Source organism: Trichosurus vulpecula, chromosome 4 (assembly GCF_011100635.1).
Source record: "Trichosurus vulpecula isolate mTriVul1 chromosome 4, mTriVul1.pri, whole genome shotgun sequence".
In the NCBI taxonomy this organism is placed as follows: domain Eukaryota; kingdom Metazoa; phylum Chordata; class Mammalia; order Diprotodontia; family Phalangeridae; genus Trichosurus; species Trichosurus vulpecula.
In genome coordinates, this window is record NC_050576.1 from 40147439 (window position 1) to 40169671 (window position 22233).

Below are 22233 nucleotides of genomic sequence, written 5' to 3' on the forward strand. Positions count from 1 at the left end.
AAAGGTAAGTATTATTGCTATCAATATCGTCATCATCATTATGTGCTGTTGCCAGTTCTGTGTTGCTAAAAATAGAATTCCACAAGTGCACAGCATCCCCTCTTCTGCCGTCACTAATATCTGACTCACCTAGGCAGTCTCAATTGAGGATTATGTGAATTCTGCTTCTTAATTTCTGTCTAAGGGACTCCTCTGCATTTACATGGCATCAGCAGTGTCCATGGAGGCTCCCATATGTCTGGTTGAAAACAGAAATGGAGAGCTGACAGTAAACCTGCAAGCCCTACGGATTCTTACTTCCATTACCAAGCCAGTGGTGGTGGTAGCTATAGTTGGCATGTACCGTACTGGAAAATCCTACCTGATGAACAGGCTGGCAGGAAAGAACACAGGTAAGTGGAGTCCTGGCCTCCAGGAGTCTAAATGAGGAGCGTACTCTGCCACAGGCTTAGAGCTGCTACAAGAAATGTCTGAGAGCTAATGAAGGTTTAAAAGTTGGCCCCTGGTTTTCTGTTGCATTCCAGTAAGGCCACAAGCATTTATTAATGGCCTACTACGTGCTAGAAACTCTGCTAAGTGCTGAGGAGACAAAGAAAGGAAAATTCAATCCCTGCTCTCAAGGACTTCACAGTCTAAAGGGGGAGACGACATGCAAACAACTGCGTACAAATGAGATCTATACAAGATGCATTGGAGATAGTCATTACAGGAAAGGCACTAGCATTAAACGGATCCAGAAAAGTTTCTCACTTAAGTTTAGCTGAGGATTGAAGGAAAACAGGTAAGCCAAAAGGCAGAGATGAGGAGGGGGAGCATTCCAACAGGACAGACAGAGTCAGGTGCTCGAGTGTCCAGCAAAGGCTTAGATATTACACTGTAATACTTGTGAACTAAATTACTACACAACAAATGTCTTCATGACACAGAGACCCAAATGCTCTAGCATTAAAAGTGCATTTCTTTAAAAAATGAGGTGTCCTGTCACTGGCTGCTGTCCCCTGGCTGCCTGTCTCCTAGTGGCCATGTATCTTACGTACTCCTCGCCTTACATCTGCTCAGGATTATTGCCTCTACTCTACACTATGTTGGTCTGAGAATGTGGCTGTCAGTTATTCCTGTGATCAATCAGAGCAGCCAGATCCCAAGAGTGAAACATTTTCATCACAGTGATTGTTCTCACAGGATCATCAACTGTGATCTGGAAGGGACCACTGGGGACATCTAATTCAACCTCCCTCTTTTTATGATTGAGGAAACTGAGCCCCAGAGAGCACAGTGATCTGCCTGTGTCACACAGTTAGTAAGCAAAAGAGGCAGGATCTGAACCCAGGTCTTGTAACTCTGAAGACAAGGCTTTCTGCACTATACCACATTGTGGCTTGTGTTCTGAAATGTATTTAGAATTGATTTCTTTCTTGCTATATTCAAACAGAGCCCTGAAGAATATCAACAGGTTTACCTTTAGAATCTTCCCACCTCCCCTTCTCTCCCCCTCCCAGTAAAGGAATGAATTTATTAAGCACTACATGTGAACTACTGTGCAAAGTACTGACAATGCCAATACAAAATCAAGATAGGGGATTGTCCCACTGGACCACGGGTACCTAGGCTGGACCGGAGTCAGAATGAAAGGGATGCTGTTGTTTTCAGGGCTCTGGGACTTACCTGCTGCTAAAAGGTGGTGCCAATAAGTGGCTGTTGGTCAGCTGCTGGTGGTGGTGGGGACAGATTCCTGTCTCAGAGGGGCTACTCCCCAGGACAATGGCTGAAGTGGCCAGGCTGCAGGCAAGGCTGATGACTAAGGGTTAGGGGTTAAAGGCACTCCCCTCCCTAGGGATTTTGGGAGAAGGGACTGAGCAATCTCCACAAGGTCTGAAGGGAGGGGATGATGAAGATGATGGTGGTGATTTGACCCTCCTGCCTTAGGTTGATTTCAGCTCAGGATGCCTAACAGATCCATTGAGGCTGGATTTCCAGTTCTGTGAGGGCCAGTTGGTCAGCAGTTTTGTTCATAGTGGTAAGGATGGAGGGCCTCTTCTCCACAGGGTGAGAGTGGCATTCCTAGATTTTGGATTTGTGTGCCAGACTGCCAGGAGGTCTGATGGTCTGGGGCTTGTTGCTGTTCATAGGCCTCTTGGGCTTACCTGCTCAAATGTGGCAGTTGGTCAGCAATTGTGGTGGTGGTAGCTAGGACAAAAGCCCCCCTGGTTACATCTTTAAACACAACCAATTCCTTGAGTTCCGGGATCTGACATAAAAATTAAGACATATCCAGTGCCACTACTCCGCACATAAAGAGATTTGTTCTGAACTCTGCAAAACCTCATTAATCATTCTCATGGACTGGGGTTTTATTACTTTTCATTTTAATTTGTTTTTATATTTTGTCTCAGAATTTTCTATAAGAAATGGAACTTTTCTTCTGTCAACAGCTGTGAAAATATAACCTTCCATCCACTGTCAATTTTTTTTTATGATGCAAGTTTTAAAACTGTTTAAATCATTGATCTATTTGGAAACCTGTGGTGTATAATATGCTGCAATATGTCTTGATTTGTCGCCAAATTAGTATCCCTCTCTGGTGGGATTCTATTTCTACCGAGGGTGCCCCCAAAAAGACAAAGTACAAGACGTTTAAGCAGATCTCCAACTCAAGGGAGGTCCACAAAGGACTAAGAGCACTCATACCACATCAAGTTGGGGTTCATTTAGCACAGAACATTTGCAATGCCAAAATGGCCTCTACCTGTCACTTTATGAACATAGGTAACGAGATGATAATCATTATCAGGCTCCTCCTGGGCTAACCTCCTTCTGGGCTAGCCTCCACACTGACCCCCCAAACAGAAATGCATTGTCCTGGGAAATTATAGCAGGGTGTCATCAGTCACCCCAGCCTGCTTTTTCCTTTCTGGATTTCTCTCTGGGAATCTGATGGAGATCTTTACTGTCAGGAAGCTCTCATAGAGCCCAAGATGCATCGTTTTCTTTCCAGAAAACTCTCCCAGTACCTCACACCCCTCTAAAATGTCTCTTGCTGTGTGTAAAGGCCTTTCAGTGGTTCCTGTACACAGTGAGTAGGCATTCCCACAACAGCATCCTTCATAAGGGTTCAAATCTACAATAGCTGGATACCTCTGGTGCTCACACTCAAATCTAACAAATAATGGTACAAGGCTCCTCTAGGTTCACCTCTGCTTTGCTAATGGCAAAGGCCAGGGTAAAATTGGCCACCCAATGAGTACAGAAAATAGAGTCTCAAGGAGCACAACATTTTAAACAATACAAATGATAGTAATAAAATAAATACCAACAAACCCACACCAACGAAAAATTAAACAAGAGAAAACAGTAAGGAGAAAGTAAATTTTCCTCAAGAGGAAAGTATTTGGGATTATAAAGGACTCAAGGAGAAGTACCACCTTTCTGCAGACTTGCACTTCATGGCCATTCTGGGTAAGCCCTCAAAGTGGGTCGAATGCTAGACCTGGAGTCAGAACCTAAATTCAGTTGTGGATGTAGACACTGACTCACACAGAGATTTTGGGCAAGCCACTTGATCTTGGTTTGCCTCATTTTCCTCAACTGTAAAGTCGATATAACAAGAGTATCTATGCCATAGGGTTGTTGTCAGAATCAAAACAGATATCTGTGAATTGCTTAGCACTGTGCCTGGTACACTGTAGGCATTTAATAATAAGGGCCTGTTTCCCTTGCTTCCATCTGCCCTTTAGAGAAAGATATTGTGAATTCACGTAAGGACCGTTTTTAGGTAACAACTTAGTGAATCAGAATGAAACTGAAGCTGGCTGAATTCTAGGAAACCATCTTATTTCTCTCTCTCTCTCTCTCTCTCCTCTCTCTCTCTCTCTCTCTCTCTCTCTCTCTCTCCCTCCTTCTCCCTCCCTCCGTGTGTGTGTGTGTGTGTGTGTGTGTGTGTGTGTGTGTGTGTGTGTGTAGCTGGCTTGTGGTTCCTTCACAGTAGAGACTTTGGCTTTCCATGTAGATCAGCTCTTTCCCTGTCACTTCAGGTCTTAGAAAGTTTCCTTGGGGTTTGGTCAGGGAGAGGCACCCAGAGATTCAGTGACCTGCCCAGGGTCCCACAGCTGTCCTGTGTCCTTCCCTGCTCTCTACCAACACTGCCATGATGCTCTCCTCTGGGCTGCTCTTCCTTCTCTAAAGTCAGTCTAAACTTTTCCAACCTTGGGTGAGGCTGATACTGCTAAGAAAGGTGATGTCTCCAGGCACACCTGAAGCTCTCGCTGATCTTGTTTGCCACCTTTACCACAAATCTGACCCCATGAGTCTACGCTCACAGTGCTCTGGGTGAACTGAATGCATGCATTCATGTGTCCCCAGCTGCTGATGTTGGGACTGGGAATCAGGAAACGCTGAGTGTGAAAGCTGTCTCAGATGCTCACTGGCTTGTGATTCAGGTCTAGTAATTTACCTCTGTCAGTCTCAGTTTCCCCCTCTATGACATGGAGATAAAAGAAACACCTAGTCCACAGCATTCCTGTGAAGGCAGAAGGAGAGAACACACATAAAATGTGCTAGATAAATGTTAACTATGATCCTTGTTCTTATTTTTTCCCCACTGAGGAGCTTCCCATCTCCTCCCTTCAGGACCTAGCAGTTTGACTGTTGCAGCCTCTCGGCTTCCTGCCTCCATTGGACCCTCATGTCTCCCCCTTCCTTTGCAGGCTTCTCCCTTGGCTCCACCGTGCAGTCTCATACAAAGGGCATCTGGATGTGGTGCGTCCCTCACCCCAGAAAACTTGACCACACCTTGGTTCTGCTTGACACTGAAGGCCTCGGAGATGTGGAAAAGGTAAATTAATCAGTGACATTCTGCTGACTGAATTCCCCTCTCTAGCTCTGCCTGACCTAAGAAGGAATGACCTCTTACACCTGGCAGGCCTGTGTGTGGGTATGACAAACTATTGCCAAGAGATGCTTGTGCAATGTATCTATGGGGTGACCAAGCTGGATGGGTCCTGGCTGCATCCTGGGCTCTGGGATGCTGCCATCATGTTGAGGAAGAAGGCCATGCCATGTAAACATAAAGGACCCATCATAGGGTCCTACTACTCTCCTTGTATCAAGGACTTCCCAAAAGTTCCAGCTGCAGAAAAAGATGAGCCAAAAGAGGAAGCTGACCAAAACCCCAAGATGAGGCTAGCACTGGACCTCAGGTCAGACTGACTGTCTGGGAATACCAATCTTGCAGGCGGTTCCCGTTTCTTTAAAAGGCTTCTGAAGACCCGCTTCTGAACTTGATCCTCCAGGCTATAAATTCACCAGTGAATAAAAAAGACCAGTCTACCTATTAGCAAGCATTTGCTAAGAACCTACTCCCTGCTGGGCTCAGGGGACAAAAATACCAAAGTCACCCAGTCCCTGCCTTCAAGGAGCAGCCAGGGGACATAGTGGCTACAGTGCTGGTCTTGGGGTTGGACAGATCTGACTCTGGAATCTACCCCGGACAGTCATGTGCTGTGTGATCCTGGGAAAGTCACTTGAACCGTAACTCAGTTTCCCTATTTGTAAAATGGGGATAATAATAGCACCTACATCCTAGGATTGTTGTTGGGCTCAAATGAGATCATCTTTGTAAAATCCTTTGCAAAGCTTATAAACAAATGCAAGGTGATGCCCAGCTGTGAGCTATTGGCAGGGTGTACATGAGAGTCAGGGAAACTGATGATCCCATAATGCATCCTATAATGTCTGATTTGTGACTGCTTTATGTCATGTGGATATTCTTGTTCTTTAGGGTTTTTGCAAATGCAAGGGCCCCACACTTCCTCTGTCAGTGTAAAAGAGCTGAAATTGCTGGCTAGAGTACGGGCACCTGAAGAGAACCATCTCCGTGTGTGGTTATGCTGGCCTGCTGAGGCCCTATACACTTTAACATTACATTCCTTGCCAGATTTGCCTTCTCCCCATCAAGGTTCACATTCATGGGTACAGTCTCAAAGGGAAGTTGTGAAGTCTTAAGAGCAAAGGTCCTGTTGTCCTCCCCAAGAGGACCATGACCACGCCAAGTCCATTAAATATATATATGTATATATATATATATACATACATATATATACATATATGTGTGTGTGTGTGTATGTGTGTTATAAGCAACTGGTATGTGCCAGGCACCGTGCTAAGTGCTTACCATAAGAACAGGAGAAGGAAAGAAAGAAAAAGAAGCTTACGAACGAATGGAGAAAGACAAAAGGTAGCTGAAAATGGAGGAGGGGGAAAGAGGAAAGCCTGTGCAGGGGCATGATACTGCATGGAGCCAAAACTGAGCAGAGCTGCTGATAGAAAATGGAGTTACCTGGAAAGTTCTGATCTGAGCCCCCTCTAAAAGAAGGCTTTGGGAGGCATTTACTGCTGCACCCTCCAGCCCTGCAATCAGAGGGGAGAGGCAATTGAGGGAGCTGAGCAGGTGCTGTGAATCAAAAATTCAATCAGCCGGCATGGCGATGAGATTTCAGGTGATTAAGAGATTCTGGGGGAGGCATGATGGGCATGATGGTCCCTGGAGTCCAAAACACCGATTGAAAATGGAGAGATTAATTACCAAGGTCCTTTCCCTCGGCAATGAAAAAGCTTTTTAGACGATTTTTAAAAATCCCCTCAGCACCCCAGGCCTGCTCTCACGTCAGATGCTCTTGGCAATTTTTTCCCTATCACTATTTCTCCTTATGTCCCCTAACCTGCCAAGATTTCTCTATGTTTCCAAACTTCAACAATGACTGAATGAATTTGTACCACCCACAGTTCTTCATCTAATAGAATCCACACCCTAGTAATAGAAAGAAAAATGAACCTGTATATCTGTTACCTCATCTTCCCCATTATCACCCTAGAATACATGGAAATTAGCAAAAAAATGAACATTACACATATGCATCAACATGGGACCCTCTCCATACAAAAGAAAAGAAACCAGGTAGACCCCTTTTGGTGGTGGTACACATCTTGAGTGCTGCCAGGCAATGTTTGTTGCTATAATTCTCACTGCCCATCTTGGAGCTGCAAAACTCAAAACACACAAACAAACACACACACACACACACACACACACACACACACACACACACACAGTAATCTAGAACCCAGGTAACTGTTGGCGTTTCTCTCAGGTGCTTCATACCACCTTCACCTCTCACCAATAGATGATCTGGAATTTCAGGCTACAGTGCCACCCAGATAGCAGAGACCTAACATGTTCACAAACACATAGGTAGAGGAGAGTGAATTAAAGAAGCACAAAGTGATTTAGTTGCCGAACTTGAGAAAATATGAAAAGCCCTCTACAAGGAGCTGGCACATGGGCTGTTCCTTGAAGGAAGCTAAAGGTTTGGAGTGGTCCAAGTGGGAGAAAAAGACAGACAGAGAGAGAGAGAGAGAGAGAGAGAGAGAGAGAGAGAGAGAGAGCAAGGATTCGAGGCATGGTAAAAAGTCTGCAAAAAAGTATTAAATAGCATATAAATAGCCTGTGAACATAAAATAGAGCCACACTGGGAAAGAGGAATTTGCATTTTATCCTACAGACAGTGGGCAGCCACCGGAGTTTCTTGAGCAAAGGAGTGACATGGTCAACCTACACTTTAACATAAAGTTTGTCTCCTTTCACACACTATTGGGCAGAATTTAACACTGTAAGCAATGAGGACCCACCCTTCAATTGGCCATAGAATTCTTGATCTAGATCTGAAAGGACCACAAGGGGATATAAACTAATCACTTCTTTTACAGAAAAAGGAAGGGAAACCCCAGGAGATTCTGAAATGCATATAGTGTTTGAACTTGTACTGAACAAAAGCCTTTCACAGTCTCTGTTAATCACAGTTTCTACTAAGTCTTTTTGCTTACTTGTATCCTCTCTGGGGATGTCCTTTTCAGACATAGGCTTGATCCATCCAGAACCTATGAAGAAACAATGGTAGGGATTTTAATTTCATATTCTACTGTGGAGTGCCCAACCTCTCCTTCTTTCCTCTAGTTGCCTAGAGGAAAGTCACTACTCTGGATGTCTTCATTCTTTTGCTACATGAGGTTGAGCTCAATATATCTCTTCTGTGCTTTAAAAATTCTGTGTAATTGATCAAGCTAAGATGAATGAATGAATGAATAAGCATTTACTGAGCACTTAGTATGTAGAAAGTATTATACTGAATGCTAAAGAAAAAAAAAGCAAGCCAGTTCCTGCTCCCCAGGAGGTCCCATTCTAATGGGTGAGATAATATAGGGGAGATTTCAGTTCCAAGTCAGATAGAGAGGTCTCAGGGTCTCCATTTAGGGGGCAGAGGCAATGCAGTTGGTAATGCCTCTTCTTTAATGTCATTGCCACTAATAAGATCACATCAGTTTCTGCTATTGAGCTGCTTGAGAGTATCAAGGATTTGGGTTGCAAAAACATTCTTTCTTTAAAATTCTTTCCAAAACCTCATTATTAGACAAAAACTAGGTGGGGGTGGGTACTGCAAAGTAGTATGGTATAAAGTAGTTATAGACTAACAACTCATATTATATACCAAGATAGGGTCAAAATGGGTACATAATTTACATATAAAGGGTGATACCATGAGCTAATTGGGAGAGCCTGAAATACTTTACCAATCAGATCTATGGATAAGAGAATTTAGGACCAAACAAGATATAGAAATCCTCACAAAATATAAAATTATATAAAATTAAAAAGATTTTTGCGCAAACAAAACCAATGCAAGCAAAGCGAAAAGGAAAGCAGAAAACTGGGGACAAATTTTCTGTAGCAAGTATCTCTAATGAAGGCCTCATTTCTCAAATATATATAGGACTGAGTCAAATTTATAAAAATACAAATCATTCCCTAATTGATAAATGGTCAAAGGATATGAACGGGCAGTTTTCAGACAAAGAAATCAAAGCTATTAAAAATGCCCCAAATAACTATTGAGTAGAGAAATACAAATTAGAACAACTCTGAGGCACCACCTGACCCTGATCAGATTCACTAATATGACCAAAAAAAAAAGAAAAATGGTAAGTGTTGGAAAGAATGTGGAAAAATTGGGACCCTAAGGCACTGTTGGTAGAGTTGTGAACAGATCCAACCATTCAGGAAAGCAATTAGGAACAATTAGCAAAGAACAATCAAACTTTGCATAACCTTTGATCCAGTAATACCACTACCAAGTCTGTATTCCAAAGAGATCATAAAAAGGGGAAGGACCTACATGTACAAAAATATTTATAGCAGCTCATTTTGTGGTGGCAAAAAAGTAGAAATTAAGGGTATGCCCATAAACTGGGGAATAGCTGAACAAATTGTGTTATAAGATTGTGATGGAATATTATTGTGCTGGAAGAAATGATGTGTAGGTGGATTTCAGAAAAGGCATGGAGAGGCTTATGTGAACTGATAGGAAGTGAAGTGAACAGAACCAGGAGAACACTGTACACACTAACAGCAATATTGTACTAAGAAATACTGTGAATGACTTAGCTAGTCACAGCAATACAAAGACCCAAGAGAATCCTAAACAACTCATGAAGAAACTTACTATTTGCCTCCAGAGAAAGAACTGATATCTGAATACAGACTAAAGCAAACCATTTTTTCTATTCTTTTACTTCCTTCCTCCCTTCATCTTCCCTTCATTCTTTTTTTAAAATTTTCTTCAAGTTTTCTTGTACAAATGAAATAATATGGAAATACTGTACACGATGGCAAAATAAAAAAATAAAATAAATTAAAACATTATTTGTAAAAAGGAAACTGAATGCAAAAATGGGCTCCAGCTTTGCCAGCCTTGATCTTGCTCTGATTGGCTACATTAGAAAGTTGACCAGATAAAATATAGACTGAAATAGAGAAAAATAGAAAGATAGAGAGATAGACAGACAGATAGAGGATAGATGGATGGAGGGAGGGTGGAGGGAGCGTGGAAGGATGGATGGAGGGATGGATGGATGGATCAATGGATGGATGGAAAGATAGACAAAGAGACACAGAAAGACAGACAGACAGATAGATACATAGATAATCTTTTAGGCATAGATTCTAGGCAATGACTTAGACTATAATCTCAGGTCCCAAACGTAAGACATCAAATCTTTAGCAGTTGAGTATTTCCTGACTTCACTGGAACTGACCATGGACTCTAAAGGTTATAGAGTGTCATCGATGAAGGGTTGAATAATAGGCTCACTGACATAATCTGTTTTGTAGGGTGACTCCAAGAATGACTCCTGGATCTTTGCCCTGGCCATCCTGCTCAGCAGTACTTTTGTCTACAACAGTATGAACACCATCAACCACCAGGCCTTGGAACAGATGCAGTATCCTTTCAGAACTTCAGAACATTAAAAACATCTTCAATGCTAATATTCCCTCACCAGGACAGATGATAAATTATCCACACTTTAGGAGTTGTCATCATGAGTTATTTTGCCCAGAAATACCAATCAATAGGTGGCCAGCATTTTGGAGTCAATGTCCCCAAACCAAACTGGCTGATCCTCACATGACAGCCTGGCACCAGGCCCACAAATGAAGCTCTGGGTGGACCCTGGTTGAGCTTGCCATTAGACATCAGTATTGCTCTTCCATATTCAAGAATTCTGAAATGTCTCCATCATTCCAGCTTTCCCTCTGCCTTATCACTTCTAAGTCTCTTTTTCTCCCCTCTTCCTCATCTCACATCACTCATTTGTCCCTCTACCTCCCATCCTTCACCCCAGTCTCACATGAACAGGTGGCTCCTCTCCTTGCCAAAGCAAATGCCTTGTATGCTCCCTTGATTGCATCTCATTCTGTCTTTTCTAACAGGTTTTCCTTTCTATCATCCTTGCCCTTTAACTAATGTTCAATCTCTGCCTGATATTGGCTGCTTCTCTGTTGCCTAGAAAATCAATTATGTTGCCCCCATCCTTAAAAAACTGTCACTTGATGCTATCAACTATCTCAAAAAGCTACAATCCTATTTCTCTACTTTCCTTTCTGGCGAAACTCATTGAGTAGGTTGTCTATAATCAGTGTCTCTGCTTTCCTTCCTCTCACTCTCTTCTATCCCTAGTGCAATTTGCATTCTGACCTCATCCTTCAGCTGAACCTCCTCTATTGGAAGTTACCAATAATCTCTAAATTACCATATCTACTAGTCTCTTCTCAATCCTCATTCTTCTTGACTTCTCTGCAGCCTTTGCCAATTTGGGTCAAGTTCTTGAACTCCTTGGGAACAGATATCATATATTTGCCTTTATTTGCACACCTAGCACTTAGAACACTGTCTGACACATAGTAAACATTTAATAAATGCTTCTTGACTGGCTGGTTCAGTACAAAACCTTGTGTTCTACTACTATAGCAATCAGGAATCATAACGAGACCTGGGTTCTCACCAAGTTGATTGAATAAACATCAGGTTGATCAGGGACTTCCCTGAAAAGCCCTTCCTTTGCCCTTTTCCATCTATGATTGAAATTCCATAAGTACAAAAGGGAAGGTGGGGGAGGGAACTTATAAGACTCACTGCAGGGAAGGAAAGATCTCACAGGTAAAACTGGGAACTGATGATGCTGGTGGGTGTTTCCTTTTCCTTATCCGTGATCTTAGATATGTAACAGAGCTGACAAAGCTAATCAAGGTTAAATCCTCACCTAATGCTGTTGGAGAAGACTCAGCAGAGTTTGTGGGCTTCTTCCCAGACTTTGTGTGGACTGTGCGAGATTTCACCCTGGAGCTTAAGGTAGATGGACGAACCATCACCGCAGATGACTACCTGGAAAATGCCTTGAAACTCAGTAAAGGTAATTTATTAGGAATTAAGACAGGGCTATATGAGTGGCCCTTGGCAATAAAAGGGGAGCTAACACTAAATTCTTTCCTTTTTATGGAGCTTAGCTGTTTATTCCTGGGGCTTATTCTTTTGAATCTTATACAATAAAGAAATGGAGGCTGAAAGCTATCAAGGTTCTCACGCCTTTATTGAGGGTCAGTTAATCTCTTTTTTGAGGCTCCAGAATTTCCATAATCTAGTGACCTTTCTAAAGGGGGAGAAGTCCATGAGATAACCGACTTTTGCCAGCTTCTGTGACAGGTTTTTATCTTATGAATTTACAAAAGGAGAGATATGTTTTCTATGCCTGGCAGTTGGTTGGTGAGCATGGCATTTCAATGAAAGAGAATGACTTTATTTAAGGGTTATTTCATTCAGTCCAGGGCATAGCCTGAAGAAGTCTTCCTCTCTAGGAACAACATAGACCTTGTGCATAACAAGAGATAGACAGCCATGTCCTTGAGAAGGCATGTTGTCCATCAAAATGGGAATGACATTTGGAGTCAGGGGCCCTGGTGCTCAAATTAAGCCTCTGATGCTTACTGTGCATGTGACTTTGGGCAACTTAGGCATTTAATTTCTCTGAGCCTCAGTGTCCAAACCTGTAAAATGAAGAGTTTGGACCACAAGATCTCCAAAAACTCTAGCTATATATATATTAGGTAGTGAGGACAGAAGTTTTCTCCCTTTGAGAATTCTAGAAACACTGGCTATGTCTCTCAAATATGTCTTGCTAATCCTAAAGATTTCTGACTGACCTCAGATGCTCCCATTCAGCCCTGTCACTGCTCCAGCAGCCTTTCTTCTAACACTTCACAAGGGGCTATAAATCTAACTATACAGGTCATCAATCATGCACTATTTTCATTGTAGGCTGGTAACTCCTTGATGGCATACAGGCAGGGATGCTGATCTCACAGGAAATCTCTCTAAATCATGTATGGGAATGAGTTCCTTCAATTCCAGTCAAAAGGCATTCATTAAATATTCACTCTACCCAAGGGACTGAGCAAGGTGCTCAGTATACGGAAACAAAAAGGCCTACCCTCAAAAAGGTTACATGCGAGTGGAAGAAAACATGGGAAAGATAAGTGAGTAAAAATATACAAAATGTGGGAAGAAAGGAGATAGAAAGGACTAAAGAGCCACAGGGATCGTCAAAGGCATACTCTGTAGGAGGTACTGTCAAAGCAGAATGCTGCAGAGAGTTACAGGTTCCAGGAGGAAAAGGTAACAGGGAGAATGGACAGTCATAGGAACTCATAAGCCAGAAACACGAAAACATCATATTCAGAGAAGGAACATCATATTCAGAGAACCAGAAGGCCAGTGTGATTCAAATAGAGAATGGAACGAGAATACCATGAATCCAATCTAGAAGGATTAGAACCAGGTAGGGAAATGTTTAATATCAAAGGGTCAGGTTTGAATTTGATCCCAGAGGCATTAGGGAAGCACTGTACTAGCATCTTGAGCCAGACAATACCATAATCAGACTTCTTCATCAGGTATATCAGTTTGGTAACATGTGTGCAATAAGTAGGAGAGAGGAGGAAGTGGGGGCTGGAAGACCAGTTAGGAGGCTACTGTAAAAGTCCAGGTGAGAGGTAATGAGGACCTGAGCTCAGGGGAATGTGGGGGTAAGCAGATAGAAGGCAATGAATTCAAGAGATGTTATGGGGGTAGAATGCAACTAACTGATTATGAAGGACATGGGTGAGAAAGAAGTGCTGAAAATGGCTTCTGAGACAGTTTCCTCTCAATGGCTAATTCTTTTTGGAATGATGGAATTGTTATTAATTTCACACAAAGAGCATTTCCGTTTATTATAGCCCTCAGCTCTCAGGTCCTTTTCATTTTAGGGAGCCTCAATTCTCTTTCTACATTATTTATAATTACTCCAATAATTTGCCAAGTTCATCTAAGCATATCTCAAGTATGAATCTGTGAGATGTTCCATTCAGATTTGGGGAAAATTCATCTTCTCTACATGTTTTTAGATGTTTCCTATCACAATATCATAATACATTATCCTTACAAGAAAATGTTTGATTTCTAATAATCTCTCCCTCAATCAGTTCAATTTTTAAAATTCTGTGTCTATCATTCTAACTTAGGATTGGATAGTTACATGAAGACTTGAGTACAGCAATCACCAGTCTCCAGCATCTTCATCATCCTCATATTCCAGGCCTCTGCCTTACCATGATCTCTGTTTCCCTATCTCTCAGGCAACCATCCCAAAGTTGAAATTGTCAACCTTCCACGAGAGTGCATCAGAAAATTCTTTCCAAAGAGGAAGTGTTTCACATTTGACCGTCCAACAAATGATAAGTCACTTTTAGCCCATCTTGAAGATGTCCAAGAAAGCCAGCTGGAACCTGCATTCAAGGATCAAGCAGACAACTTCTGCTCTTACATCTTTTCCACTGCAAAACCCAAGACCCTTAGTGGGGGAATCGTGGTCAATGGGAATCGTGAGTTTTATTTGCTCTGATACATACTTGATTGGGATTGGAATGTGTTTTTTTTGTATGTGTACAGGTATTATAAGATTTTTGTTTTAATGCCCTTATGGACTTGGTGTACATTGTTCTTCCTTCCCTAGCTTTCAGTTCAAAAATGCCTAGGCGTATGCACTCAGAGACAATGTCAGTGATCTTTGATGGAGATTAAATTAGATTGAATTGAATTAGAGAGGAACTACAGGTGTAGAGAAAAGCAATCGCCTTAATTCTCCAGAGGCGGAGTGGATTTAGCAAAGTATAACCCAGTGACTTTGACTTCTACTCCTGATAATATTCTAGAGCACATTATTAAGGGGATGGTTGGTAAGCATTAGAAAAGTGGTCACTACAGTCCCGCAGATTAAGCAAATTTTCCTGTTCGATACTATAACTGGATTGTTATAAGTCAGAGGAATAGCAATGACTTAACAAAGATTTCAACAGAATATTTAACAGTGTGTCATGCTATGACTATGAACAAGATAGAGATATGAAAGGGATGGTAATACTGTTAGGTAGATTCAGAACATATTAAATTACCAACCCCCAAAATAGCCCATAATAACTTGAGGTCAAATTGAAGGGAAGTCTATAATGGCATGCATCAAATTTTTAGAACATTCTCAATAATGTTGACAAAATGAAATACGATACAATGGGAATGGTGATCCAATGTGCAGATGGTATAGAGCTCAGAAGATCAACTAATACATTGAATGAAAGAACTGAGATATAATGTTATCCTGAAAGAATAAAACAATAATTCCAAATGAATGGTGGAACCTAATAAGAATAAATGCAAAGTTTTCCATTTGGGTATAAAAATCAGCTTACCTAGAGGAGAAGGGAAATAGAAATAGAAAACAGTTATTGAGGAAAAGATCTGCAGTAGTCTCAAAAGCAAAGTTATTCAGTGCCTTCTTGCCAAGAATTAGCCAAGTATTTGGATCCAGTTAGGCCACATCTGGTATTCTGTGTTCAGTTCCAGGCACCTCAATTCAGGAAACACATAGACAAAGTCAAACATTTCCAGAAAATGACAACTAAAACCAGTGAAAGGACTTAAAATCACACAAGAGTAGGCCCATGGAAGAAGGTTTCCCCTTGACCCCAGGAATCAAAATTGCCAGAAATGGGTAGAAGGTATATTTAGGTACAATAAATAATTGTTCAATGGTGGTATAATCTAAGGTATATTTAGGGGTGATAAATAATCAAGACTTCCTAACCATTTGAACTGTTAAAACACAGAAGAGCCATCTTTGAGTCATCATGCTCTCCCCTTAAGTCAAAATTATTCAGCTGTGATCAGAAGCCACTTGCAAAGATTACTGTCAAAGAGATCCTTGGCCAGACACAGGTCCTACTAACTAGATAATTAACACTTGGACCAAATTGAATGAAGGTTGCTCTCTGCCTCAACTTCCATTTTGTCTATCAGGGTTGGGAAAGCTGCTGGAGACCTATGTGAAGACAATCTCTAGTGGAGATATTCCCTGCCTGGAGAATGCAGTGTTGGCCTTGGCTCAGACTGAGAACTCAGCTGCTGTACAAAAAGCTACTGAGCATTATGTAGAGCAGATGGTCCTACAGGTGGTGTTCCCCACAGAAACCCTCCAGGACCTGCTAAGCCTACATACAGACTGTGAGAAAGAAGCTATCTCAATTTTCATGAAGCATTCTTTCAAGGATGACACACACAAGTTCCAGGAGGAACTAGTGGTATGTCCTCTCAGTTATTTATACTTCTCTGCTTACTTCTCTTTTCTGAGTGAAGCCTAGAGACTGGGCAGGCTTTTTCCAATTGTTTTGACCTTGGGACCTGTAACCCCAGTTCATGAGAGAACAACCTGATTTCTCTAGAGAACAAGAGACATGGAGGCCTAAATCTCACTTGCCATGAAAAGATGCTCCCACTTTGTGACACACTGAAATCAGCTAATTCTTAGAAGACAAAATAGCAACCACTCACATGTTTGTTAAATAGATGGCATCATAGCTCTCTCAGAGACACTGCAGTTTTTCTCAAGCTCACAGACTCACCCACCTCTACACACCTTCCCACTCCCAGCACCCTTGGACTCTTTCTAGGAGCATCCCCTGCTAGTCAAAATGTCTGCTCAGTCTTAAAAAGCCTGGTAGCTCTCACTTGGCACACACCAAAGGGAGAATCATTATGGTAGACTTTCAGGACTGAGAGGGATAGGGAGGATTATTTTGAGAGTGAGGACTTTGGTCCCCAAAGAGGATAGGTGACTTGTCCATGGTCAGCTAGACAGTAGCAGATTTAAAACCAGAGCCCTCTCAGCTCTCAGGTCAGAATTTTAAGTTTTATTCTACCACACTATCCATCTTTCCAGAAAAACAAATGCAGGTAGACCTTCTGTCAACAGTTTCTTTAGAATCTCTCTCCCTCCACAAGGAAATAGGGTACTTTGACAGCCTTTGAGGCATCATGTCAATCATTATCTGTTATTATCATACTTTTGTGTTGCTTTCTTTTCCCTGACTTCTTTCTCTCCATCTCATTGGCAGAAAATCTTAGAATCCAAGAAGGATGATTTCATACATCAAAATGAGGAAGAATCAATCAAATATTGTCAAACTAAGCTTGAATACCTCTCAAAGAACCTGATGGAAGCCATTTCTCAAGGCACCTTCTCTGTGCCAGGGGGTTACAAGCTCTACAGGAAAGAAAGAGAAAAAATAATGAATGATTATCACCAAGTTCCCAGGAAAGGAGTAAAGGTGAGCAAAGACCTGGAGGCCCACAGGACTCCATTGATACCACTGGGTATTTGAGCATTGACTTTCTACTACCAATGACCACCCACGAGGAGAATGTCTAGACACTGTTGGCTTTTTAGTTCACATCTCACCTGGAAGTTCTTGATAGAAATCTCTACTTCCAGGCTAGAGAATATGCAGCGGAATTTAGGAAGCTATGCATATGAGGGCTATAAGAGGCCAGGCCTGATGTAGGCTAGCCTATTATTTCAGGTTCAAGCTTGGAATGAAATGTGATGATCATAGTTGAAGCTCCTTGTGCTTTGGTCTTTTGGGACTTTTGGTACTGACAAGTAGGTCACAGGAATGGCCTTTGTGTTTAGTCTTCTGAGTCAATGATGTCCCAAAAATGTTGTCAGTACCTTTTAAGGGAAAAAAATACTCTAGCCTATATAGCAGATATTGCTCCTAACACAGAGGGTTTGCCTTTCTCAGCATCTGACTTGGTCTGGGGGAAATTTTATTCATCTGTCTTGTGTGTTTGTCCAGGCAGACGAGGTCCTCCAAAGGTTTCTACAGTCACTGGCCATGACAGAAGAATCCATCCTGCAGACAGATCAAGCTCTCACTGAACAAGAGAAGGCTTTAGAAGGTACAGGGAGCTGGGGTGTGATGGTTTAGTCATGCAGGGGATTTGGTGGGTTTGGAACCAAATTCTCCCTAAGGGCCTCAGTGTGACATGAAGATTTTACTGAAATACTGGGATTCTTTCTTCTCTACTGTCCCAGTCCTTGCTGGATTTGTAAAGAGCAACTGTGACAACAACCAGCAGGTCAGAGAGGTTGCTCCCTCAGACTTCCTCAGCTCTGCTTCTCTGGGTCTAATGAAGAAAAAAGAGATTTAGGAATTTCCAGTCTCTTTCTCATAGTCGGTTTGGGTTCTGAGTTCAGAAGAAAATATTATGTGTCATCCTCCTGCTCAGTGACCTCCAATGATTCCCTAATACTTCCAGGATCATATATAAATTCCTCCATAATTCCTTCATAAATTACTTCATAGATTCACCCTTTCCTACCTTTACTGTTTCTTATACCTGACTGCCCCCCATGCATGGTATCTTTCAGCAACACTGACTACTTGCAGTTCCTCAGACACAACAAGCCATCTCTGATCTCCAGGTCTTTCTACTAGCTGTCCTGATTCCATTAATGCTCTGCCTCCTACCTAGCCCTTGGCTCCCTTATAGACTCAGCTAAAATCCCACCTTCTTAAAGGCCTTTCCTGGGGGTGATCATGGCGTCTATGCTGGTGGAGCAATACTGGGATGTGCCTGATAGCACAAAATGCCACCACAAAGCCTATGTCACCACCAAGATGCTATTTGCTATTTGCTGGGTGGCATCTGCCCACCACCTTGTGTTTGTCCTGTGTGAATCATCTGCTGAAGGAATATTAAGGGCTGGGAAATTTATGTTTTCCATGGCTGCCATAGGCACCATATTTGGGATCATTTCATGTACCAGTGCTGAAATGTGGGAAAAACCAGATGACTCCCTGAACTACTTCTTTGGAGGCTGTGCAGCAGGCCTGACCCTCAGAGCTCGAATGCCCAGCTATACCAGTGGGACAGCAGCATGTGTATACGTAGGTGTCACCATTACCCTTTTGAAGTGGGGCAAACTGGAAGGTTGGAAGCTGGCCAGTAGGCCCAAATCTAAGACAACAATGTCTTTATCAGGTGTTTTGTAAAAAAAAAAAAAAGATTGATGTATAGTAACTCTACTCAGCGTTTCCCCACACAATTTCCTTGCTCTCCTCTGATATTAAATAAAGGTTAGAACAACTTGAAAAAAAAGGCTTTTCCTGTTCCCCCAGCTTTTAACATGCCTTCCTACCTTCCACATTCATTTCCCTCCCATCCATTCTATTTCTGGAATCTGCATAATTACTATTTCTTCCCTTAGAATATCAGCTCCGTGAAGGCAGGAATTGTTTTTAGCCTCTTTTTCGTGGTCTCTCAAGTGCTTAGCACAGTGCCTGGCTCCTAGTAAACACTAATAAATGCTTGTTGACTAACTGACAAGAGATGAAACTAGCCTCACCTGATTTAATCTTCTTATATTTTCTATTCCGTCAAACAGCTGAACAAGTGAAAAGAGAAGCAGCTGAGAAGGAGCAGAGCTTGTTGAAACAGCAACAAATGGAAATGCAACAGAAGATGGAAGCTCAGCAGAGAACTTATGAAGAAAATGTCAAGCAATTGGAAAAGAAGATGGAGGAAGAGAGGATCCAGATCCTGAGAGAACAGGAAATGATTCTGGATCATAAGCTAAAGGTACACAGGATTAGGGATCAGTGGCTATGCTAAGGAAGCAAAATCACCACCATGGCAGTAAGGGATGGGCAGACAGACAGGGGAGGCAAATTTGCCTTCATGTGAGTTGGCATGGCAGAGAGCAAAGGACCCTGGACTTTCCATCAGAAGATCTAGGTTTGAGCCCTTTCCTTTTCTCCTCTTCTTCCTCCTCTTCCTCCTTGTCCTTTTCCTCCTCCTCCTCCTCCTCCTCAATTTTCTCACCTGTAATATGTGGTCAATCACATTGGCCTTACTGAGTGCACAGAATTCTTGAAGAGATCAAATGATTTTTGTGTCATTCATAGAACATAACCCAGCTCTCACAATGAGCTGCCCGGGTAAGTCTATTCCAAGTTCAAGTTATTCTACACATCCTCACCCTATGAGATTCAAAGTTCAGAAGCTCCTACCAAAGTCTGTGTTTCTCTAGTAAACAGCTGACACAATTCATTTAAGGCAAAGACCTAATGCCCAGAAGCTTTTCTGCTGTCTCTCTTTTATACAAGGCAGACAACTAAACACACAATCGTCAGTCTAGAGAACATCCTTCAGTGGTTTTTCTCCCATAGGAGATCCATTAATTTTTCTGAGCCTCAATTAGAATGGGCCTTTTCTCTGCAGAAGGAGATTCTAAAACCCAGGGACCAATCTCTTTGGAAGAAAGATCCAGGGCCACCCCAACTAACTTACACATTCAGGCTTAAGGCTATTTTTGGATTCTATTTCCTGGTCAGCAATCTCTGGCATTGTCTCTGCCAGGATCCTCTCTGTCTTGAGATCAGAAACTTCTGGCTTAACTTCTATTGCTAAATTTGTCATAGACAGCATATGATAATGGATATCCTTTCTGAAAACTGTAGAGGGCTGAGTTTAAGGCCCCCCCTCTATGTGTTGCTCCCCAATCCTTGACTCTTTCCTGCATATGTAAATGAGAGTGAGCTGGCCCTGTGCCCTCATTGATGGAAGTAACTACAGTGAGAATATTTTCCTGTACCAGGACAATCAGCATCACCCTGCAGGGATTGTCCTAGAGAATTCCTGGGGGCATCGAGGAGGTTAAATGACTGGTCCTGGGTCACACAGCCAGGATGTATCAGAGGTAGGACTTGAATTCAAGTCCTCCTTACTCTAAAGCTCTCAAGAAGAGCATGCTGGCTCATACAAATGAGAGAAAGACCAGGCCAAGAAAGACCCAGGAGCAAACATAAGCACAGGGGACAAGGCCATTATGTTCTGCACCCAGTCACATTCCTAGCCTTCTGCATATAATTGTGAGAGCAAAAATCTTTCATAACATCAGCTTAAAAAGAAGCTTGACAACCACAAAGTACCATGAACCTTTCAGGTCCTGTGATTAGTACTTCTAACACCATAGCACACAGAGGGAAACCTCAAAGGGAGCTGTTTTGGATTTGCCACCCCTCCACCTACTTCTTACTGAACCCCCCAAATTCACATGAAAGACTCTTTGTCCTCAACAAAGACCATAAAAAAAATTCAAGCTGTCTGTGGAGCCATCTTTAATCCTAAGAACCATGGACAGTGCAAGTTAATTACAGAGTCCCCTGGGGTTTGGGGCTGCTAGAATGATGCCAAGCATCCTAGACTGAGTCAATTGTACCCCCTACCTGAGCCCACAACTGCTGGGTCCTGGGGGCAACAGCCTATCCAGTGGCTGACCTGGTTTCCTTAGGACCATTATCAATAAACCCCTACCCAAAGGGCCATGGGATAGATTAGGTCCTGCCTAAACTCCAGGCCAGCCTAGTCTAGTAATAGAGATAGGAGATATTGATTCACATTTGTTTCAGTGTTGATCAGAGGGTCAAGGCACTTTGAAGTTGACTTGAGCCCATCCTGAGTCATTCTCTATATAATATTTTATGCCCTTTTTTAAACATGGTGTCATTTGGACCACTCAGTTATGAATTGAGAATATTGCTGAAGATGACAGCTAGCATTTTACATATCACTTCAAGGTCGACCAAGGAAACATTATCTCATTTTTATCCTTACGACAATCTGGGGAGTTAGGAACTATTATCAGTAAAGGAACATGACTCCAGTCATAGCCAGTAAGTGTCAGAGGCAGGATTCAAACTCAGGTCTTCCTGACTCCAAGTCCAGCACTGTACCACCTAGCTCTCCCTTTTAGGACCATGGTTCCAACCCAATTGGCCTTGTGTTCAGCTGTTACAGATTTCAGTGTTGGCCCTGAGGTCTAGCTTCTTGTCTCTAGCAGTAGGAAAGTAATGAATGAGTCACTGTAAAAAAGAGCCTAGCCTCTAGATGTTTTTTCTCACTGCCTGGGAATGTCCCTTGAGGAGAAATCCCCTGCACCTTGTTATGCTCTTCTGATATACTTATACAGGAGAAATGCATAGAGTTGCCTGGTTTTGGTGGAATGGGAACTAACCAGTGTGCAATGCTGTTGTGCTTTTGCCTTGTCTTAGGAACAAAAGAAGCTGTTGGAGGAAGGGTTTCATGCAAAAGCTGAAGAGATGAAAAGACAGGTGGAAGACCTACAAAATAAGATTAAAGATGCTGAGAGACAAAAGCCCTCCTTGTTCTCCTCAATTTTAGATGGTTTGGGCGATGCATTGATGATCGTGTTACCTGGTGTAGGAAAATTCTTTGGCTTGGGGGTAAAGGCATTGAGCAAAACGGTATCATAACCAGATGGGTTTCAGTTTCTCAAAAAAAGTTAAAGAATGTATTTGTTCCATCTAATAAAACATGGTTCTGAGACTTCCTTATACATGTGTGTATGCATGGACATGTTTGTGTTTTTCTTGCTTCTAATTCACCTAAGTAT

At 42.3% G+C, this 22233-nt stretch overlaps 1 protein-coding gene across 1 annotated transcript; it reads left to right on the forward strand.

Moving 5' to 3' along the window:
- Nucleotides 1-202: 202 nt before the first annotated feature.
- LOC118848800 (guanylate-binding protein 4-like) lies at nt 203-22176 on the forward strand. Its single transcript, XM_036757823.1, has 10 exons — nt 203-392; nt 4704-4831; nt 10220-10329; nt 11606-11799; nt 14060-14305; nt 15777-16057; nt 16871-17083; nt 17612-17714; nt 19204-19397; nt 21872-22176. The coding sequence occupies exons 1-10, from the start codon at nt 203-205 to the stop codon at nt 22091-22093; spliced, it is 1881 nt and encodes a 626-aa protein (XP_036613718.1). The 3' UTR covers nt 22094-22176.
- The last annotated feature ends 57 nt before the right edge of the window (nt 22177-22233 follow it).

Bases quoted from the DNA above. Each gene is read 5' to 3' on its own strand.
- LOC118848800 (XM_036757823.1), top strand. From the start codon at position 203: ATGGCATCAGCAGTGTCCATGGAGGCTCCCATATGTCTGGTTGAAAAC. The intron at 4,832-10,219 runs GTAAATTAATCA...TCTGTTTTGTAG, and splicing joins GCCTCGGAGATGTGGAAAAG to GGTGACTCCAAGAATGACTC. The intron at 14,306-15,776 runs GTGAGTTTTATT...TTTGTCTATCAG, and splicing joins AATCGTGGTCAATGGGAATC to GGTTGGGAAAGCTGCTGGAG.